The sequence below is a fragment of the Pteronotus mesoamericanus genome, unplaced genomic scaffold (assembly GCF_021234165.1).
Source record: "Pteronotus mesoamericanus isolate MK-2021 breed Mesoamerican mustached bat unplaced genomic scaffold, CSHL_Meso_final contig_2, whole genome shotgun sequence".
Classification (NCBI taxonomy): Eukaryota; Metazoa; Chordata; class Mammalia; order Chiroptera; family Mormoopidae; genus Pteronotus; species Pteronotus mesoamericanus.
The window spans coordinates 16,423,911-16,446,720 of record NW_026555084.1 but is presented as its reverse complement, the minus strand read 5'-3'; the positions used below and the strand labels follow the sequence as shown (position 1 = coordinate 16,446,720).

The 22,810-nt window shown below is 42.5% G+C and overlaps 1 protein-coding gene across 1 annotated transcript in view; it reads right to left on the bottom strand.

Annotated features, from left to right (window-relative positions):
* Positions 1-1,597: 1,597 nt before the first annotated feature.
* The window catches only part of HTR4 (5-hydroxytryptamine receptor 4), a 94,502-nt gene continuing 73,289 nt past the window's right edge, over positions 1,598-22,810 (bottom strand). The window contains exons 6-7 of the mRNA XM_054568596.1: positions 22,091-22,659; positions 1,598-1,688 (exon numbers count right to left, since the gene is read on the bottom strand). Coding sequence (XP_054424571.1) covers positions 1,598-1,688; positions 22,091-22,659 — 660 coding nt within the window. The remainder of the gene's footprint in view (positions 1,689-22,090; positions 22,660-22,810) is intronic.

Here is a 22,810-nt window from a genome sequence, read left to right as displayed (position 1 = left end):
GTAAACATCAATGGAAATGGTAACTAACATCTTTTAAGCAGCAGGAACAAAGTATACAAAGTCCTGAGATGCAGTCAAATCACAGCCAAGATCAAAGTTAAAACCTCCCGTGGTTCTGGGATGTGATGGCGTTTACTTCTTTGTGACATTCACTCGGGGGCAGTTGGCAAGAGCCACAGACTTAGCTTTGAATGAAAGACATCCAGGTGAATCTGAAGGGCAAAGCTGGCAAGGTCAAGGGTCTAGAAGGCCCAAAGGAGGCGGCTAGCTCCTTTGAAACAGACAAAAGACAGGCCGGCTAGGGCTCTTCGAGGTAGCAGACGGCTGTAACTGCATTCTGTTGTCCTAGAAACAGAGAGGAATCCCAGAGATCCCCTAGTCCAAACTTCAGTTGACGGCTATAGAAAGTGATGTCCAGGGATGGAAGAATTGGATCAAGATCTCACTGCCTATCAGGAGCAGAGCCACGGCTGGAACACGGGTCCTCCAGCTTCAAGTCAAGCACTGGTTTTCCACCTCCAGCACTGCTTGGTCCTGCCTCCTCCATGGCAGGGGGACTGCAGTGAATGACAGGTCTCAGCAGCATGGGCTCCCAACAGTCCTCTCCTTTGACAGCAGCACAGCCAGAATCCAGGGTTACAAATCAGTGCCATGGGCTACCCCGTGAACTCACAGGAAAGATTCCAAAGTCTTTTAATAAGCACGACGATACCTCCAGCCTTGCCCAAGGCTCCTTAGGAAAAGATGCTACTCTAGTTCAAGAGCAAGGCAGGCATCTCAGGGCAGAAGGCGCTGACGCCACAGCACTTGAGGGAAGCTGTCTGTCTTCAGCTGCCCTCGAAGGTCGCTGAAGAGCCAGTTTCCTTGGGTCGATCTCTGCTCCAGTGTCTTCCATGGTAAATAAATGAAGCCTGTCCTGAAGAGAAGGACTGACACCAGACATAAGGCAGAATAGGGAAAGTCTGTGACTGACACCGGGGCTGGCCAGGAAGACACACACTCGGACCCAGATACCAGGAAGTAAGTGTGCTATCGTCTGGCACAGACCAGGACGAGATGAGACAATGAGTAGTTAAAACAAGCAAGACATGTGAGCTTTTGAACATGACTCTGACCAAGACAGGCACAAGGAGGATATGTTTTGACAATACCTGTGAGCAGGCATAGAAAAGAAGGCATATTTAGCAACACCTAAGGCTGAGATAGGACACAGTGAGCTACTGTGTTTGGAACACAAGTGAAACTGACCAGGCACAGTAAAGGGACGGACGCGACAACAGAGAGTGTCAGGCAAGGACAAGAAGTCAGGAAGAAGGAGTGTTGGGAAATAAAACAGTCCCTTCATGGGAGGGGGTATGTCTGGGGGAGAACCCCCAGTGAACAAGGGGGCCGCGTACTCCCCTGACTCCCTCAAACGTTGCCTGCTGGAGTCCTGGAGGAAAAGCCCAGGGGGCCTGCCCCGACGGACGGACGGACAGACGGATGGAACGCTCGAGTGAAGAGAATACCAGGTGCAGGCATGCACGAGCAGCAGCTTAGGTAGGACCTGGCCCTCTCTCGGAGGGATGGCTGTCTTCTGAGTCACTGCCCCAGGGGACTAAGTGTCACTGGGCTGAGCAGCCACCAAAGGAGAAGTTGCTGGGTGGTGGCTCTGACTCTCCCATTGGCCACCACACTCCACTGCATCCCTGGAGAGGGGAGAAGACCAGAGAACCTCAGAGTTGGAACAGGCGTCACAAAAAGCCACTATGCCATGCAGATGGGGGGCTGGCTGGCCCCTGCATAGGGATCTCCAGAGACTGACTGGAATATTTTATTTTTGAGCAACTTTACTGAAAGAGCTTGTTATTGTTATTAGAAAGCACTTATTAATGTTCAGCCAAAATCGGTCTTCCTAGTGGAATTACTGTGCCCTCCAGACCCACTTAAAATTCCTCCCTCTACTAATTATATCCTCCAAGTTTTCTCTCTCCAGGCTACGCATTTCTCTAATAGTTCATGGTATATTATGGCTTCCTTAACAGTCTCCATAATGAGCACTGTCTTTGGAACACAATCCTTATTTTATGATTATCTCTCTTGAAACAGGGTACCAGGAAAGAGCACAAATTTACACAGTGAACCTGACATAGGATTCAATTTTCATCATCAGTTTAGTTGACTTCTATGAATGTGGTCAACATTCAGTTCATTTCTGACTATGGTCATATACTATTGGCTTATATAGAGTTTGTTGTCAACTTGAATGCTTTTGATACTAACAGTTGTCAGTATGGTTCTCCATCAGGTTGGTGCAGTTTATTGTGTCAAAATATAGGACATTACATTGGTTTCGGTTACATTTCATTTTATTGTTTTGGTATCATTTTAGTTCATTGAGATCATTCCAAATCATAACAATTTCAGCATTCAAGATGCGATGATTTAGCAACGACTCAAACTAGACTATAAGGATTTTATGAGCACATAGAAAGTTCAGATAATTTATTGCTACCTCAATCTTTCAGTTGAGTGTCATCTGCCTTTTAGGTCAAGATAAAAAAAACTATCGATCAGGACAGGGCTGACAGAGAGAACTGTGGCACACCACCAGAGACTGCCTTCGCAGCAAACAGGTGACACTCGGTGGGCCTGAGAACGGGCCCACCTATGGGAGGCTTTGCCCAATGTCTTGCTGAAATGTCTCTGCTAAGTAGGAAATGCATGTGCCCTAATAACGAATGGAATTAGTTGGCGTGCCTTCTCTATTTACTCATGTATTTTCCTTCACCCTTTATCCCCCTCATACCTTCTTCTGTTTCCATGTCCATCTACGCTCTTCCCCCGCAGTTACCACACTGTTGTCCATGTCCACGAGGCCATGATTTCCTTTTAGTGAAACAACGCTGACTCTGTCTTAAAATCCCGGCAGGGTCTATTTCAAGCTATGCGTGAATAGTTTCCTGAGTCTAGCTTTAGTATTTCTTTAACAACTGAGTCAATATTTACTGGTCTCCAGGTTGCCATCATTTCTCCAGTCCCCAAAAGGGCACCAGTTAGAGGTCTTATCAACCAGTTCCTTTAATCCCCCGAGATATAATACATCTTGGCTCAGAGACAGTAGAATGTTTTCCATCAATCCTGGACAGCAATTTTCTCCCCATAATGTTCTCTCATTTCCAGTTGGGAGGCTATTCTTATTGCGGCAGAATATGCAAGATTTCTTCTCTAACTAATGAGATCTAAGTATTTCTGGGTTTGCTACTTGCTCTGAACATAGCTTTTGATTTATCTTTGGTTATACATCCCTTCTTCCAGATTTTCCGCCTGCCATTTTCAAGTATAAATTCATTACATAACTCAAGATGCAGTCGCATGTCTTTACATACCTCCCCAACATTTTTATCTGTCTCAATCGTTGAACACATATATTAAAATAAAAAAAAAAAGAAGGAATCGAAAGGAAGGAAGGAGGGATTTTTCACTTCTCATTAGCCAAATTCCCTTTGTATAATACTTATTTATTATCAGTATTATCAACAATAAAACAACCACCCACTAGGGCAGCACATTGTGTTATGCATTAATTCATGCATCTTCTACCTCTTTAACACACAAGGAAACTGAGTTTCAGAGAGTTGAAAAATTTGCCCAAGTTTACTCAGTTAATAAATGGCAGGACCAGACCTTACATTGAGGTCATTTTTGATTTCCAAGTCTGTGCTCTCACTTGTCCTGATACATTGTTACTCATCATCTTGAGATCTGCATGGGCTAAGTCCAGGACTGCTGTCTCTAACATTTTCTTGTCTTACTATGATGGGCCCCAAGGTAAAAGGAATATGTACAGGGATGCAGTGTTGATCTGTTCCACCTACGGGAAGTCTACAGTGCAATGTGGCCCCCTTTTACTGAAACGCAGTGTGACTGAGACGTTAACACAGGGCCGTCCTGCTAACCCCTCCTGCCCACTAACGGGGGCATGTACGTTTTCTGTGATGCAGGCCTGGGGAGGCTAGGTGAAAAGGATTAAAAACCCTGCAAAAGCAAGAGGAACCTCTGGAGGACAGACTCAGAGAAAAAGGCTAGGTTAATGAACATACCAAAGAATGAGGGGAGAAGATGGAAGACAAGGCAGGAAGAGCCACAGAGGCGGGTGTCTGGAAGGCTTCAGGGCTTTGCGGAGAATGGAGGGGGTCCTTGAGAAGTGTTTCCAAGAGGTTATATTGCCAGGGGGCAGGTGAGGGTAAAGGGGGGTGAATGTGGACAGAAAGAGACTTGACGGGTGGTGAACACACAACCCAATATACAGATGATACATTGTAGAATTGTACACTTGAAACCTATATTAACTATCATCACCCTAATAAATTCAATAAAATTTTTTAAAAGGCTTATGCATGATAAATAAACAAAAATAAATATAATGAAGGGTTTTCACTATCTACAAAAAAAAAAATACTGAGATTATTGTGGACTTGCTAATCAACGCCTCGTATTACTGCTTTTTATCCAGAACACACCAATATAGGCCTAGCCAAAGAGAGAAGGAAGGACAACAGCCCAACCTCTAACCCCATGGAGAACTCTCAGCCAACTCCCTCTAGGCAGAGCAAATGGAGTACTTGAGAATAACAACAGAATGATCTTGTGTTCCGGTTGGCTTGTATCATTGTCAGTTTACACTTAGGTACTAAACTAATTGTTAACACTTAACAATTTAATGTCATCTGCCTTTTAGGTCTTCATTCAAGCTACAAAAATTATGACCAAATATGCTGCAGCCCAAGAGACCTCTTTCCAGTACAACAGATCAGTCTCAGGGCACCTGGCTTTTAACACTGAGAGAACCACTTTCATTTCAACTACAAGGCCACCACACTAACTCAACAAAGGAAGCAGCTGAGTGCAGCCAGGTGAGCAGTCAACCAGGAGACCTGCGTTCTAACGCCTTTTTAGGCTCCCTCCATATGTGACTCTGATGACTTAGTCCCTTTGCTGTGCCTCATTTTCCCACTTTTCAAATGAGGAGGAGGATTATCTGTAAGATCCCTTGCAGTGCTGACATTCTGATCGTATGAGTAGCAGAGATGGTGGGTGACAGATGCAGACCTGATTGGGCACCAGCTGCGTGTGGGACTGTTCTCCAAAGCTGTGGGTAATTGCTTCAAATTTGGCTTTTAATATTCTATTGTTAGTATCTGATACTTTATATTCTGTGTGGAGGGAGAGGTTTCACGGGAAACACAGGGGGGTGTGATTTTTGGATTTGTGTTAAAGAATCTGAAAGACCTCGAATTCTGAATCTGTGAAATTACGTTGCAAAGCTGTTAATGTATCTGGGCAGGATGGGCTAGGGAAGGGCTGAGATGCCACAACTTAAAATGCAGTGAGATCACAACTGCCTCTCCTCAAACATATGCTGCATCAGAAACATTGGCAGAGTTGCTCAAGATCCCTGACGCAAAACACCATTAGAAAAGGATCTTCAGTATTTTAACAGAAGCATTTTAAATAGTTTTTTGTTTTAATAGTTTTCTGAAAATCCTCTACAATTTATGAAGCATTTGTATATATGTTCCTACATTTAATCTTCATCACAAATCTGTTAGGAAGGAGGGTACAGAGTATTATTTTAATTTTAGAAGAGGAAGTAGGTCAGCATTGGGGCACGGACTGATTGATGGGCAGTGTGGATCCAGTGCTATAAATCTGGGATTCTGTCCACGAGAAATTATTTGTGTGGTGGGAAGAGTTTGGGGACCAAGTTTAATATTAACAGTCGATGAAATCAACTTATCATGATCTGTGTTCCAGAAGAGGAAGAAGGAGGAGTTGGTGGAGGAGGAGGAGGAGGAGGAAGAGGGAAAGAAATGCTAGCTCAGTCATCTTTCACAAAGTGGTCCAGAGACCGTGTGTATCAGAATGATCGTGGGTAGCTGCAACATATACAGAGTCCTGGGGTCTACGCGAGACCTCTGACAGCTGGGTCAGGGCAGAGGTGAAACAGGTAGAGCAGAAATGTGAATTTTTAAAGGGTGTTCTCAGGTGATTCTTATGCACATGGTGGGGGGGTAATATTCTTTGAACAGGTGAATATCCAGTTATTCTACTCACTCTTGAGGCAGAGCTCAAGACCCAGACTTCAGGTGGCAGGAAAGAGAAAATGCAGGAGTGAGAAAGGCCACAGCCAGCAGCATGAGGTACTCAGTGATGCTCCACGAGGGGTCAGAATGCAAACACTGAAATGCACGCAGTTTAACAAAGTGGATGAGGGGAATATTTATCGGTTTTCATGACATTGATGAAGAAATGAGAAGAGACTTGGTGATGAGTTGTAAATATGAGAAGGCAAAAAAAAAAAAGTAAAGAGATGCTTAAGCAATATATTTTAGGTATTCTTTAGTGATAAAAAATGGAATGTTTGGGTACAATGAGCTGATAAAAAGTAATTGAATGCCTATAAATGATGAGCACACACTAAGTTATCAGTAAGTTACATTACTCAAAAGGCAGTGCCTCAGGTCAATTTCTTTATTTGGCTTTAGATTCACTGTCAACCAGGACAGAATACTGACTCTGGAAAACCCAGTGTTTTCCAACATGGGATGTGTTCCATAGGTGATATGCTAACCAATGGGCACAACATTAGATAATTTGAATCTCAGTAAAGGAATTCAATATTTCTTTCACTATTATTATTAGTAAATCTTTTTTAGATTATTTTTAAAATTTATTTTCCAGTTAGAGTTGATATGCAATGATAGTTTCAGCTGTAAAACAAGGATTAGACATTTATATACCTTATCAAGGTGCTCTTTCTGCCTATTTTAAAGAGAAAGACTCAGTTTGGTCCCATTGTGGCTTTTCTAAGTCTCTCATAGCCAGCAAATAGAGAGCAGGCCTCAGCTTCAGAGCCTTTGGCAAGCAATAGGATCAAGTTACATTTTAATAATAATTTATATGAATATTTTTGGTTTCCATTGCGTTTATTTTTAAGTGATCTTCCCCACATGGTTTTGCATTTAAGATCATGATACAGTTTCCCTTACAAATAAATTTTAGAGTAAAAAGGTACTTAAAGACAAATGATAAATTGATAATAGTATGGGCAGAATGCCAACATGGTTAAAAATTGTGAAAGGAGCAAGCAAGTGACAACAGCCCCTATCCGATGATGAGAAAACTGAACTGCAGAGAGCATAATGCCTTGGCAAGCACAGAAGGCAACGCATGCACTGGGCGAAAGAGCTGAGATCGTGGGCCAGGGCTCTTTCTGCTATTCTGTGCTACTTGCAGAAAGGACCCCCAAAAGCTATGTCTATGCAGTTTTGAATGCCTAACCTTGTGGCCTTGAGACAAAACATACTCCCGGGGGCTCTTTAATTCCATCATGAGCTTTGGCTATGTCCACGTTTTAGCCAAACCAAAGTGCAGATCAAACTTGTGGGTGTGACTTATTCTAATCTCAAAGTACCTGCTTCCCTACTGCTCCACATGCATATATAGCTAAGGTCAAACCAATCTCCTTGTGAGATTTTTTTTTCCCATTGCTTACCCCAATTCCTAAATGACAAACAATTGGAACTTGGAGTCTTTGGGTATCAGACTGCCTGCCTGCTTTTTCTGCTGAAGTATTTTATTATGACAGAACCTAAAAATATCTAGGAGAAAATGCCTTAAAAGCATGGATCCATAATAAAAACAGCCGATGTTTATTGAGTGTTTGGCTTATCTCATGTGATTTTCACAACAATTCTATACCATAGGTTTTATTATTTGCAGGCTCTAGTTGAATGGAATGAGGCTTAGTACTGCCCAGACCCAACATCTAGGGAGAGGTCGAGCCACTGTCTGAGCCAGGCCATCCAACTGAGAGTCTTGCTGCATCAGCTTTGTGGAATGGGCACCTTCCACAAATAGGCACCCTGACCTCCAAGACTCAGCAGGTAGAAACAAGCTCTGCTCTTGAGAAGCTGCCTAGATGAGAAGAGAGTGTGTCAGGTGCATAAAAGCCCTTAAGATCCCACAGAATGAGCTGATCTTCCAAGAGAAGGAGAAGCAGGTGGTAAGAGAGCCCAGTGGAGGAAGTGGTTTTTATTCTCGAAGACTGAGGGGGTGGGGTCAGGACTCGAGGAACGAGTAGGCTCATGCCAGGCAGGACAGTCCGAAAGAACATTTGAGGCTGCAGAAATAAGAATCCCGAGGCAGGAGAATTCAGTAGTTATATGAGAAAAATGGATCAATCTTGTGTGTGTGTTACCCAGGGAGTCAGGTTGGGGGAGAGTTGAAGGAAATGATCTGGGAAACCAGATTGGGTCAAGCAAGAAGGGCTTCATATGCCCTTCACTGTCTGCCCGCTGCAAGTCACACTATGTTGCTCAAGGCTATTTTATTACAACTCAATCCATCTAGCATTTACAGTTTAAAACTCTCTGTGCCCAATGGCCTTTCCATGCTCTTGAATGATATGTGGGAAATAACTTCTCTCTCCATGGTTATATTATACACCTAGTCTCAAAAGAAAATCAGAGGTAGAACAAGAAGTATAATTTGAAAACCTGTCAAGGAAAGGTCACCTGACAATCACCAAACATGTGAACAACCTTGAGTACAATCCTAGAGCCCAGTCTTTTGAAAAGCCACGGACCAACTTGGCTGAATGCAGAAGTTACCCAGGATGGCCCGAGTGTATGTGTGTGAGGGCGTAGGGGGGACCCAAAAGCCGGTCCTGGACCATCAAAAATGTGACATGGTAAAATCTCGACTGTGAACTCTTTAATGGCAGGCACCTTGCCTGTCTAGAGCCCTGCTGCATCCCCACTGCCTAGAATAGTACCTGGACCCTATTCGGCATTGATGAAAAGGTAACAGATGAATAAGTAAGTTAGATTGGGGCTAGAAATTCTGAGACTTGGATTCTGATCTTTGTTCTTTTGCTGATATACCAGCCAGATAGTGAGTCTTTCGGGCTCCATTTTCTTTTCTATAAAATAGTGGATTCAGCAGTCTATTCAAGTTATGTTTAACAAGACTTTAATAAATGGCTTCCTGGAAGGGCTTTACGAAACGGTGGGATGGGGTCAGTGGTCACGACTCTGTGCACACACACCCCCATTCAAACATTTGTTTTGATCAACGCACTTGTAGTTTTATTGTTCACAGTTCCAAAGAAGAGTCTGTAGGAACCAAAGATTTCCACACCAGAAAAAAATGTTTAAAAACCACTGGACTGCTTGAGCTCTGTTATCACCTCCAGCTATAAAACTAAACTTTAATGATGCTAAGATGCAGGGAAGTAAAATCTGACCAAATTTTGCAACAAGTCTGGCTATTTAAACCAAAGAATGTCTTGCCTTGGATAATAATGATGAGCTACCCCTCAGTGGGGAAAGAGATAGACAGTTACCTACCTGGTATGTTGCGGAAGAGATAACAGCATGAGTTGGGATATTGACCAGATCACTCCTGTAGCCCTCCCTGTGCCTGAGAATCGAACGTTCTGCATCCTTTCAAGAGTTTTCAGTTAACTAGCAAGGGGCATGGTTTCATGGTTCACAGCAAGGTCTCCGAACTCAGATGAACATGTATTAGAATCCCGGCCCTCCCGCTCACCACTGTAGGACACTGTCCAAGTTACTTAATCTTTCTGAGTCTCAGTTTCCTCACTGGTAAAATGGTAATAATAACACCTGCTCCATAGAATATATTAAGGATTCAAGGAGATGACCTATGTAATGCTCTGAGATCAATGTCTGGTATATAAATCAGTGCTCAGTAAATGGTAGATTCTAAGATGATGATGATGATGAAGATGAAGATGGGTGATGTATGGACCAGAAAACTGAAGCCAAATTATTCCTATAGCAACTAATTATTTTATTTGACAATCACACACACACACACACACACACACACACACGTATATATGTATATATATACGTGTGTGTGTGTGTATTTACACCCACATATTCCTTTCCCCAAAGTCAGAAACTTAAAGCAAGCAATGCTAATGCACAAGCAGAGGGAAAATTTCATTATACCAGCCAGCAAAGGAAATAAAAGTCTGAAAAAGAGAAAAGGAACATAAGCAAGAACCAAACACAGGGTGGAGCAAAAGTAGGTCTATAGTCGTCCATATGGAAAATAATACAACTAATAAATAATAATACAAGAATGCACTGTGTTTTGTGTACTCACAACTGTAAACCTACTTTGGCCCACCCTGTATATTTGTTAGATTTATCAAAATATAGATTCATCCATTTCTTAGAGAATATAAAGCTCTCCATGAACAATCCTAACTGTGAAATATTTCTAAAAATGTTGTTACAAATAACCTGCAATAGGCATGGAAATGAGAAAAAATGGTTCTGGAATCCCTTTGTGAAAACTAGGTTCTTAGCTCTCTGGGTGAGCAGAGCGCACTCCGTTGGTTTGTTTACATAACCAGAAGCCATTCATTGGGTTTCCTCGCTCACAGGTGGAAGATTTCCCAGCATTTCTAGTAAGACAGCAGCTAGGACTTTCTGTATCGCTCCTTCTCCATACTTTCTCTACCCTGCAATTGAAGTACTTTTCCTTCTCCTTCTGAACTTACTGCTCAGGAACTATCTTGCCCCTTATCAAGAGAGTATTATCAGGATTTTGATACCAAACCATTTCCCTTCAGACCATGTTCTGACAATGAACCAGTGTTCCAGAAATAGAAACCTGTCCTATTAACCTGTGTTCCTGACATTTTACCCAGAAGGCCGATGATGAGGATAATGAGAACACAATTTATCAATAACTTACATGTTCCAGCCCCTCTATGTACAGTATCTCACACAACCTTCAAACAGTTTCATGAGGCAAGAACCACCTTTACTTCATTTGGCACAGGAAGAAACCAAGGCACTGAGAGGTCAACTAACTTGCCCAGTATCACAGGGCTTCAAAGCGGCAGGACCTGAAGTCAAACAGAAGTCCATCAAATACCTAGTGCTATGCGTTTAGCCATAACACTGAACAAAACGTTCTGCAGGCTGAAGCAGGTGTTGCTCTCTCTCGTGTGTAACTGCACTGTGGAAGGACTCCCATGGTCCTGCCACTCACACAATCACAAAGGAAGGGTCTGGGAACATCTTCACCCTCCCCCCCCCCTCCCTCAGCAGTGCTGGCTAATGATCAGTCAACGACTGCAGTGACTGACGATCAACACTTCTAAGTGACTGGTGGTCTTCCAACGTTCTCCTCCTTTATTAAGAATTCCTTAGTAAGAGAGTTGTGTACTAAAATTCATGTTGTGTACTAGAATACGAGTATGTATTCCATTGTGCGCTAAAATACGTATTCTTAAAACTTCTATCCTCTGATCCTACTGCTCTTTCTTGAGACCATGCAGAACAAGTCAGGCCCGCCTTTCCCATAACAGCCCTGAGATGTGTATCAAAACAGTGCTGATGAACTGAATCTTCTTTAAGCTCTAATGTCCTTACATTGTTCTTCATATGTCATGAATACCACCAAGAAAATCATGGTGTTGATCCTCTTCTGAACACACTCTCATTGGTCCACACCTGTTCTGCGCCACAGACCTGCACAATTCCACCGCGGACTACACCCTCAGTTACACGGGGGAGTGGCTTGCTGGTGGCTCTGAGTGTGCTTTGGAGGCGATTCCTTCCTGAACAGCTGCTCTGACTAAATCGGGAGGGCTGTGTCCCTGCCAAGTACAAGCTGTGAGAGAACAAGCTCATGGCGCCTGCCTTGTGCCTTGTGGGAAGGGCTTATCTGCAAGGTTACGGGAAGTCTAACCACAGAAACTCAGGGCCCTTCCTCCCAGAAACTCCACCAATCACCTTCTACAGGGATTTCTCCCCTTATCTTGTTTTGGGAATGGATGTGGATTAACAGGGCCCACGTGGTACAAAGGCTGCCCTGGAGTGGGCAGATAAAAGCATTTACGCCTCCTGTTATTGTTAAAAGACTTCTCCTGCCATCCCCCAGCAGAGGCAGGAGGTTCTTTGTTGTGAAGCCCAGAGGATTAGTTTAGAGCAGGGTTCTCAGCACTGTTTTGTTGGGGGTGGGGGCGGTGCTGTACGTGCTGCGCCCTGTCAGATTTTAGCAGCATCTGTGACCTCTATCACTGGATGCCAGCAGCACCCATCGGTTGTGACATCCAAAAATGCCTCCAGACATTGCAAGATGAGTCCTGGCAAACAAAACAGCCCCCAATTAAAAATATAGGGAATATAGTCAATAATATTGTAATAACTATGTAAGGTGTTAGATGGGTAATAGATTTATTACTTCATAAGGTATATAAATGTCTAATCACTATGTGGTACACCTGAAACTAATATAATGCTGTGTGTCAACTGTTGTTGGAAAAAAATACATTATAAAAAATTAAAAATACTGAGTGATTCTGGAAAGAAATCATTTTCAAAAACAAAAGAGAGAGAGAATTACTGGCTTAAATCCACACTGTCTCAGTAGTTTAACCTGTGGAGCTAGGCCTACACTGAAGCATTTTTTTCTTCAACTTCCTTGCTTTATTGGTGCAGAGAGAGCCGATGACTGCTTGGTGACCAGTAAGAGATGAGAAGAGAGACTTCCTGCTATTTCCACAGCACCAGTGTTCCCAACCCAGCTGCCCATCAGAGCTCCTAAAACATATGCATTTTTGGTCCCCACGCAGACCAATTAGAATAGAATCTCTACAAGTGGAACCCACGCCCAGGAGTTGCTTAAGAGCTCCCAGGATGACACTAGTGCGCAGCCAAGGTCAAAGGTCAGAGCACCGCACCACATGCTGGACCTCGGATAAGCCACCTTGGGCACCTCCAAGCTGAGTGTTATTTGTGGGCTTGCCCTGTGGGGTGCCATGCACTGTGCCTCCCTCCTGTGGGCACCGAGCTCAGAGGGCTGCTACACGGAAGCCTAAAATCCTAGTAACAGCTGCACGGGAAGAACCAAAGGGGAAAATTACACACAGAAAAGATCCAACTTGTTGGACATGGTTAGCATGCTTTATGCTGGGTCAAAGAAATGCCTACAGGTAATTTAAAAGGCAGAAGGCATATTCAAAATAACAGTCTCAACTGTTCAGCACAGGGCATGATGTACCCAGGAAACAAGTGTTGTCTCGTGTTGTTTAAACAATTATTTATACACAGTGTGGTTAATTTAATTTAGTTCATTTCTGGCTTTCCTTCTAGCAGAGGGAGCTCCTCATTCCTTGTTTAAGGAGCCGTGAGTAGAACACAGAGATTTCTACTGACTCATTTCTTAAGAAATGCTTATCAGGAAGCTGAGTAAATAACTGGAGAAGGTTGTCTCACCAAGATAGGAACAATGCTATATATACAATTACAATAACAGCAGTTATAGCAGCTTCCATTCATTGAGCGCTCTCTGGGTTCAGGAGCTGGGCTCAGCTCCACACACATGTTGTATCATATTTCACTTGACCAAAACCCCTAGGAGATAGGTTTTAATATTATTTCTATTTTATAGATCAGGAAACAGAGACCCAGAGATGTCTGGGCACATGCTAAAGGCTGTATCAACAGTGAATGACAGATCTTAGGCCGGAAACCCAGGTGTGGGAGCGTCCAGCACCTACAGCCATTAGGCTACGTGGGGCAGGGTGTCCCTTTGATAACTCACCAAAGCTCACTTTTCCTAAGTCAGAGGCAGGAACTTTTCCTTTTTTTCTTTTTCTTTTTTATCTTCACCCAAGGACATGCTCATTGATTTTAAAGAGGGGGGAAGGGAAGGAGAAAGCGAGGGGAGAAAACTTGATGTGAGAGAGAAACATTAATCTGTTGCCTTTCATAGGCACCCCAACAGGGGACAGAACCCGAACCCTAGGCATCTGCCCTCACTGGAAATGAACCCACAACCCATCGGTTTGTGGGATGACGCCCAAGCAACTGAGCCAGACGAGCCATGACAAGACCTTTTCTTGACAGCATGTCTCAGTAGAGGGGATGGTGTTAGACCTCAGCACTTCAGCCCGGAAGTGGGCACTTTGGAGGGCAACTTGAGCCACTGGATCACCGAACTTCTGCAGGTACTTGCTGCAAACAGCACTAACTTATCTAATGCTGAATATTGGGTGAGGCATGTAGAGCTCTCCTGATGTTGTTATTCCCACTACATTCCTGGAGTGATCTCAGCAAGAACAAGGTTTTCTGAGAGGCTGCCTCAGGTTGGGAATGAGGCAGGAAGGGCAACAGGACCAGCTTCATGGGTATGTGACCAGTGCAATCACACAGAACCCCACAGCTTGGTTTAACACTCTGCTTGTTGCCATCTTGAAATTCTTCATAACTTTATCTTTGAACTTGTGAAGCCCAAAGGGACCATGGAGAGGGCATGTGACCCAGTACATACGTGCCTGTAGTCCCTTGCCACTTCATTGCATTTGCGATGCTCTGGGAGCCCAGAATTCTGGTAGACCCACCACGCAGAAAGAGTTTAGCAAGACTTAAATATGAAGTAAACACACTATACTTATGAAAATTTTTCCTTTTTTCACTTGGCTCTCTGTTGGCAGCTTCCATAATATACTTACCTTGTAATCGTTTCGAGCCTTGCTGAATTCCATTGGTCCACGAGAGTTGTGTGTTCATGTTTCATATCAACACACCCATGACTTAGTAAGTGGGGATGCTGACAGCCTTTAGAGGCCACGTTTTCCATTTGAACAAGCACTTGCCAAACGTATAAAGAAAGCAGTGATGTTCGAAGAAATGGGAACCACCAAGGGGTCCTATCAAGTCTTTCCTCATTCATGTTGCTTCCCTGCATTAGCCATGCACTTACACTGAAAATACCAACACAGGAAGCAAGGAAGAAGGCAAACCATCGTTCCTTTCGCTTTAAGTCCTACTTTACTCATCCACAAGCTGAAGATAGTTAGTTGAATGTGTGTCTATCAAGAAGTTAAATAAAAAATTGCATTAGTTTTTTTCACTATCTGATAAAAACAAAATACATAAGCATGTCTAAACTACAAAATACAATTTATGCAACTTGTGGAATTTTGGCGATTCCTTATAAAGTCTAATGCTCTTATATTTGCATTTAAAACTGATATCGCACACTATAAAGACAAATGATACATTGCTACAAATTTAAAATAGTATTTTATTTTTCTACTAGAGAAAATAAATTCACTATGACAGGTTGAGAGAAAGACTGCCAATGAAAGAAAAAGACTTTACATTTTAGTATGTTAATGGCATTTTTTTCCCTGCCCTTTGAACAAATAAGGCCCTTCATTTTCATTTTGTGTTCAGCTTGCAAATTATATCGCCAGCCGTGGAGGAGGTCAGGAGTGAGAGGTCAAGGTCATTCTCATCTATCTTTGATTCACTCAGGTTAAGTGTGCTTTGGCTCAAGACAATGAGGTAAATGTTGAATCTAACTGTAACCTCTGAAGTTCAAGGTAAAGGCCAAAAAATGTCTTTTAAATGTCAAACAAATTTCCAACATTAGCAGAATCCTCTCAGGATCCAAAGTAAATAAAACCTAAATTATTTCTTCATCCATGGGTTATCTTCCAATCCACAGTGTGAAAATTTTTATTTAAAAGGGGAATTCTGGTGTGTTGAGATTAGAAGTTGTCAAGTAGTTTCACAGTGGGGGAAAAAAGGACTATTCCAGTTATGGAATGAATAAATATTTTTAAAAGTGGTGAAAACTTATTTGAGTATATACAGTCCAGGTGAATAATAAAGTCTGGTAGGAGCAACTACTCATTCATTCAACAAATGTATTAATTGAGCAATGTGTTATATCCTGGGGAAACTTTTGGGAATAAAATGAACACATTACCAGTCCTCATTATTCACAGTCTGACTGGAGAGACAGATAAAAAACAAGAAAAATAAATACAACAGTAACTTCTGGTCATTGTTATATAAAGGAAAAACAGGGATGATAACCCAGAAGAATTTTTTCTTCTGTTTATGTGTGTAAACGTCATTCTGTTTGCCTGTTTCTCACTTCCAATTTTTCTCTGTTCTCATATTTTCTTCCTCTACTGATTCCATACAAAAGTCTGACTATACTAATCTCAGGTGCAGAAATATCAAAGACTTACTTACATAGTATCTCTGCTAGAATTGGTTCATTTATTATTGAGCTCTGGTTGAGAAGAGTTAGTAAGCCTGAGGAAAAGCTCATATTGCCTTCTTCCAAAAGAGGCTCAGATAGCTCTAGAGCTGTTTTGTTCAACAGAACTTTTTAAAATGATGGAAATATTCCACATTTGTGCTCTCTAATCCAGTGACCACTCATATGTGGCTACTGAGCACTTGGAAAGTAGTTCATGGTTACCCTATTGGATGGCATAGCTCTAGGGATCTCCAAGTCAGTGGAAAAACCTGTTTATCAAGCGGGTGATGGAGGATGGCAGCCATGAGCCAGGTTAGACAGACAGTGAGTTCTTTGGGAAGTGCTTGCAGAAGTTCTCAGCCTTCTCAGGAACTGAGTGAGTATCCTAGATTTGAGCAGGATGTAAACCTGGGGAACCAGGGAAGAGACCTAAGCCTGGCATGAGAGAAATGCACCCCCAAAGCTAAAGTTGGCATGCAATCTCTGCTTGTGTTACCTAGCTTATACACAGTCTGTTTTGTAACATAATTCTCTCTCTCATGAGGAGAGAACTTTGCAGTTAGCAAAGCAACTTCATATCCATTATCTCCTTTGATTTTTACAAAGAAACAGAGAGATGGGCAGGCCAGGGGTTATTTACACAAAAAGCCCAAACTGGAATCCTCAGTGGATTTCACATAGAGAAAATCTCTGTTCTAAGGTTACTGTTGGCACCCTGGTCCCTACTCTGCCTTGGACAAATCTTGGGCAAATCTTCATAGAGACAGTTAAACAGATGAAAACCTAGGTTAGGAGATTAGGGACAGAATCATTCCTCTGTCCCTTTGTCCAGCCTCACAATGTTCCTGGTACTTTACTGGGCTCTGAAAATACGGCAGTGAACAAGACTGGCATTTATCCAGCGGACAAAGAACCCCCGAATGAAATCTATATGACTTGTTCTCATCACCTGTCACCCATGTGACTATGTGGTCATAGTCTATATGGTTGCACTCTGCCTCCCAAATGAAAGCCACTTGGCTTGAAGAATGACTGAGCCAAGGCAAGCTTCTAAAGGAAATTTATCCCATATTTTACTTGTTAATGTCAGATAAAATCATTACCATTAAGAGAGTCTAAAAGAATCTAAGAATTGCCCTGGTGGGGTAGCTCAGTAGGTTAGAACATGGTCCTGTTAACCCAAGATTGTGGGTTCAATCTCTAGTCAAGGCACATACAAGAAGTAACCAATGCACGTGTAGATATGTGGAACAACAAATTGGTTTCTCTCTCCCCTTCCTCCCTTCCTCCGTCCCTCCTTTTCTATCTCTCCCTCAAGTCAATTTAAAAACTTAAAAGAATCAAGAATTATAACATGTCTTAACTCTGAAGCACAATCAATCCTAGCAAACACTGGACTGTTCCGATTCGTGAAAATCTAAAACTGTGGTTCTCAAAGTTTAATATGCATAAGAGTCACTTGGCAACAATGTCATTTTCCCTGACCTGCCCCAGTTCAGTGAATGAGACTGAAGATTCTCTGTTTTTACTAAATTCCCAAGTGATTGTAATATGAGTGGTCTGGTGACCATACTTTGAAGTAAAATGATCAAGAAAAGTAAAAATGAAGGCTACAAAGAAGGGAACAGGATTATGGTCTGCAAACTTTCAACAATATTGTATGGCGAATAATGGCAGAAATTGGGATACTCGGGCTGTAAAAGAAAAGCCTCAGAAGGGACATATAACTGAAACATACAGAAAGAGTTGCTCCAATACAAAAGATGTCGCTTGGCTTACTCTTGCCAGTCAGAAGAAGTCATAGCAATAGAGAAAAGACTTCAACTCAATATAAAGAATTTTAGTGTCTAGAGCTGCCCAACCATTGAGCAGGCTCATCCAGTAGTAAGATCCACTCACTGCAGGACCAGAAGTAGAGGTTGGAGGACCATCATCAGTGACAATAAGGAAACTGTTGGTTGGGTAGCAGTCGCTTCAATAAGCCTGTGCACAACTCCAGTGACATCTGCTGCACTGTGATTATCGGCTTAAGAGTCTCTTTTCTTGGCTGTGAGCTCGGTGAGGCACCGATTCTCATTTTACCAGCTTACACACAGTGCCTGGCATGTTAGATGCTCAACACATGGTTACTGTGAATCAAACCTCAGATTCTAATAAATCAAGCTCCAGACTCTGCACACCTGGACTTGTGATGAGTTTCCTGTAACTTCAAAAGAAAATATAGCAATCTCATCTGGGTTCACGGTGAACCCTTAGGTAAATGCTTGCTCTTCTCCTTCAGGAAAGTTTTAAAGTTTCCTTTAATAAAGGTCTTACATTTTTCTTTTACATTTTTAAAATAATTTTATTTCTTCTTGGATAGTAGTGTTTTTTTAATTCCCACTCTAATTGGTTAATTCTAGTATGTAGGACTCTAGTATCTAGTAATGTTTGGACTCCTTTGTGAAATATCTCAGTTTTCAGTTTACACAGGTCCTGGTAGATGATCACATTGTTTTTAAACAATGGCAAATTTACCCTTCCCCACCCATGCCAATTTTTATACCTCATATTTCTTTTTTCTGTCATTTGGATTTTGCATGTACAATGTTGAATAGTACAGATGACAAGACATCCTCATCTTATTCTTGACTTTATCAGAAAAGCAGCAAATGTTTTCTCACTAGGTTCTTTCTTCTCTGCCATTATGTTTGATATGCATTTCCTAGAACGGGAGAAAGGACCCCCATGGAACTAAGAGAGATATTGGATGAGGGGAAAAGCTGTAGCACCAAGTTAAGAGTGTGACAAGTAAAGAGAAGCTGGCTCCGAGTTCACCGCAGATCAGCTCGCACATGACGAACCTCTTAGAACCCACTGCCCATGTGCTGGCGTCCCTTCTCTCTCCAACACACATGTGCACGCAAATGAAAAATGGCCCGAGAAATATTTGCGTGACAGTAATTCATGTTTGGCAACTATTTTTAAAAGGCTAGGCCACCTATACATCAAGACAAAATATTTCATCAGCCAACCAAATGTTATCTTCACTTCTCTTTTGATTGTGGGTTGGATATCCCAAAGAGAACCGGTATCCGATAGAAAACAACCGATCACAACTGCAACCATCTCTGCTACTGTGTCCATTAGTACAATCTGAGCAGTCAAAGTCCTCGAAGAAGAATCTCTTGCAGGAGCATATTTTATTTCATTGACTACCCATCTGCTGTGTAATGATAAAATGTTTTGTTAAGTCCAAGGGCCAAAGGCTAGCACCAAGTATGGGAAACCTATCATTCCAAACTACGGTGGCCAGACTGGCCTATATTGAATTCAACCTGGAAGAGTACAATTACATTCTCTCACAAAACAAAAAAAAACAAAACAAAAAACAAAAAACCCTTAAGAAAAAAAGGCCCCACGATTTCAGAAAGTTGCTCTGACCTGGCTCTCCTCAATGTGATTCCTGGGTTGCAGACTCTATACTTTTTAGAGTCTCAGAAAAAATTAAATTAAAAAAAAAAGATACTTTTCAATTTTGAGTGTTTTGATCTTTCATTGGCCTGAACACAATCATAAAAACATTTCATCAGCAAAAATCTATTGCTCATTTGATTATCTACTGTTTTGCAGACAGTGTACTATATGGTACATAAATAAAAGTCATAGTTCCTACCCTTAAGAAATATTTGGTCTCATAGGAGTTAAAGAAGGAATTCTGTTGTCTAAAGCACACAAATGCCAAGAAAAATAAAGCCTAGGGATAGGAATAGCAAAATAAAAGCTGATTTTACTTTTGATCATTTAGTTTTTATGGTCCTTGGATTCATCTGAATTTGTTGATATCCCACTTGTGGGATTTTTATAGAAAAATGTAATTTTTTTTCTTAAATTGTGTTAATACAACTGATCTAGAGAACTAATTTTATGATTTGTTAATTTAGTCCTCAAGAGTTCAAGTTCCTACTATACATCAGACAACAGATCGCAGTGAATAAAACAGGCAGGATTCCTGTTTTTGGCAAGGTTTACACCTTAGCAGGTTCAAGTCTCAGACAGTCTTCTCTCTGGATAGGTCGCCCCACTCTTAGACGATTCCTCACCCCCACAGTAAAGTATCTCAGACCAACTTCCTGCACTCGTCAAGGCACGGTGACAACAGGCAAGGACTAAGGTATGGAAACTGTATCGTAAAGCTCCCTCTCAGAACTGCTATCTCTGTTTTACAGTCACACGCCGAACTTCCGGAAGCCACGGGGATAAAGCCGTACAGAATAGCAAAGCAGGGTTTCTCGGGCTGCCCTAGAAACCCCCAAATCCTTTCTACGACTGTTTCTATGGGAAAGGCCACCCAGTTCTAAATAACTGGCTTAGCAAACGCACAGCTGAAGCGCACTCTGTTTGCAGGTGGTCGACAGCCTGGGCTCGGGCAACCGCCAGCTCACAGAGCTAGAGACTATCTGGCACCCGCACAGAAGTTCCTGTACACATATTTTATTTTACACTTGGATCCTTTCCACGGCACTCGCTAAGGCATAATTACTGAGCATGACAGCCTATAGGGGTGTCCTTGGAGGCCCTGCCGCCTGCCGGAGTCTCAATGTCCCCTGAGGCTCGAGTTGCGCGTCTGCCTGCACTGGCGGCAGAAAATTGAATCTATGCTTCCGAGCAGCCCCTGCAAGGTGTTTCTATCTCATAGCAACCCTATTTTCTCCTCTTCTTTTCTTCCACATGCAAATAAAATTGCCCCCATTTCCGGCTGCCAGAACAGCTGACCGCCATCATCATCAGAAAAATTAAATGCTTTTCTCAAAGAAGGAACCGCTTCTTAGAAATGCCTATGCCTCTCTGGACAAAAGGGAAAAAACATGCTGTTGGCAGTTCGTCTTTGCTACAGGATGAATGTACTGATCACACATGGCTTTTCACAGCTGAGAACAGCTCTAGGCCCAGGTAGCCAGAAAATTCTCAGGGTCTGGAAAGAGGCACCATGACTAGTCACTGAACATTCAACTCCAAACTCACTCTCACCTCCATCAACTGAGGTGACCTTGGGTAAACCACGTGACCTCTCCGTATTCTTTCTTATTCCGGTTCCTTCCTTAGCCTGTTCTTTCTCCCTGGGACGGCTGCCTTGATTTCTCCTCCCAGTCTCAAATCCCTACAAAATGCTGTTCTGTGAAGCCCTCCCTGATTTGCCTGAAGCCAAATCAGCTTCTTTATTACTCACATCCCCATTCCAGACTGTCCATACCCCCATTATATCCTTTATCACATGGCGTTATTGTTGCATATTTATCATTCTATTTATTTTAGTTTCTCATGTTATTTTGTGGCCATCTTGGGGTATCAGGCAATGTGCTATCACTCTTATCCCTACTAATATTAATAACATTATTAGTCATATTAAGAGTGTTTACAGTGTGTCAAGCCCTGTAGGAATACAATCTCTATTTGTTACAAGAGCCTTGTGAGATAGATATTATTATTCTTACCATTTTGTCTGTAGTTGAGGAAAGTAAAACCAAGAGCAATTATACAAGTGATTAGTGACGGCACCAACAGTCAAAATAGTCTGTTTTTCTTTAAAGCCTATGCTTTTAACCACTTCTATACTACATATACATAATAGTAGATGATATTTACTAAGTGCTTACCAGATGGCAGGCTCTGTACCATGTGCCCTACATACGTTAGCTAATTTGATCCTCACAAAAACCCTGTAATGTCAATATCATAATTATGTCAATTTAAAAAAAATTAAAGTTCAGAATGGTTAAATGATTTGCACAAGGTCACAGAACTATAGAGAATGAATTTGAATGTAGATCCATTTCCCCGAGGGCCTGAGCACTCACCCACTACTTTATTCTATGACCAGATGGTAGGGTTTTTCTAATCTCTGCAAACACCGCACAAGTTTTCAAGAATAATGCCTCTGGAAATAGAACACTGGACAGTTGCTCAGTTTCCTGACTCACTCCAATAAACCAAATCTACCAGGCCCCTAGGCACTCACCTTAGCACATGTGTTGATCCATTAATGGTTGTGGTTGAACAAGGGACCGTCTGGCCCAAAATGGAAGGTCTTCGGTAGCGCTCATCATCACAGCAGAGGATGATGAGAAAGGCACGTCGAAAAGACTTATTCAAGAAGGCGTAGAGAAAGGGGTTCAATCCAGAATTGATATAGCCAAGCCAGAGGAAAGCGGTCCACACTTGCCCAGGCACAGTGTAGTCTATGAATGGATCCACAATATTGGTGACAAAGAATGGGGCCCAGCAGAGGCAGAAGCAACCCATGATGATGCACAGGGTCTTGGCAGCTTTGGTCTCTGTCCGCATGCGATGAGTACTGTGCTGGTCTGCTGGCTGGGGCCTGCCCTCGCAGGGCGCTCCTGCGCGTTGTAACATCTGGATCTGGTGGGCGTGCTCCTTGGCTGTGACGTAGATGCGGTAATAGGCCAGCACCATGAGCAGAAACGGGATGTAGAAGGCCACCACGGAGCAGGTGATGGCGTAGGGCTTGTTGACCATGAAGATACAGTACGTGGAGTTGGAGTTCTGGTGGAACTTCCTTTTTTCTATCTGAGAGGTGGAGGAGAGAGACAGAGAGAAGGGGGAGAAAAAAGTGAAAAGGAAAAAGTAGGAGAGGAATGAGGGAAATCATAAGAAAAGAAAAAGTGGGGAAAGAAGAGAAAAGGAGAAATTAAAGGTGGAAAGAAGGGATGGGAACATT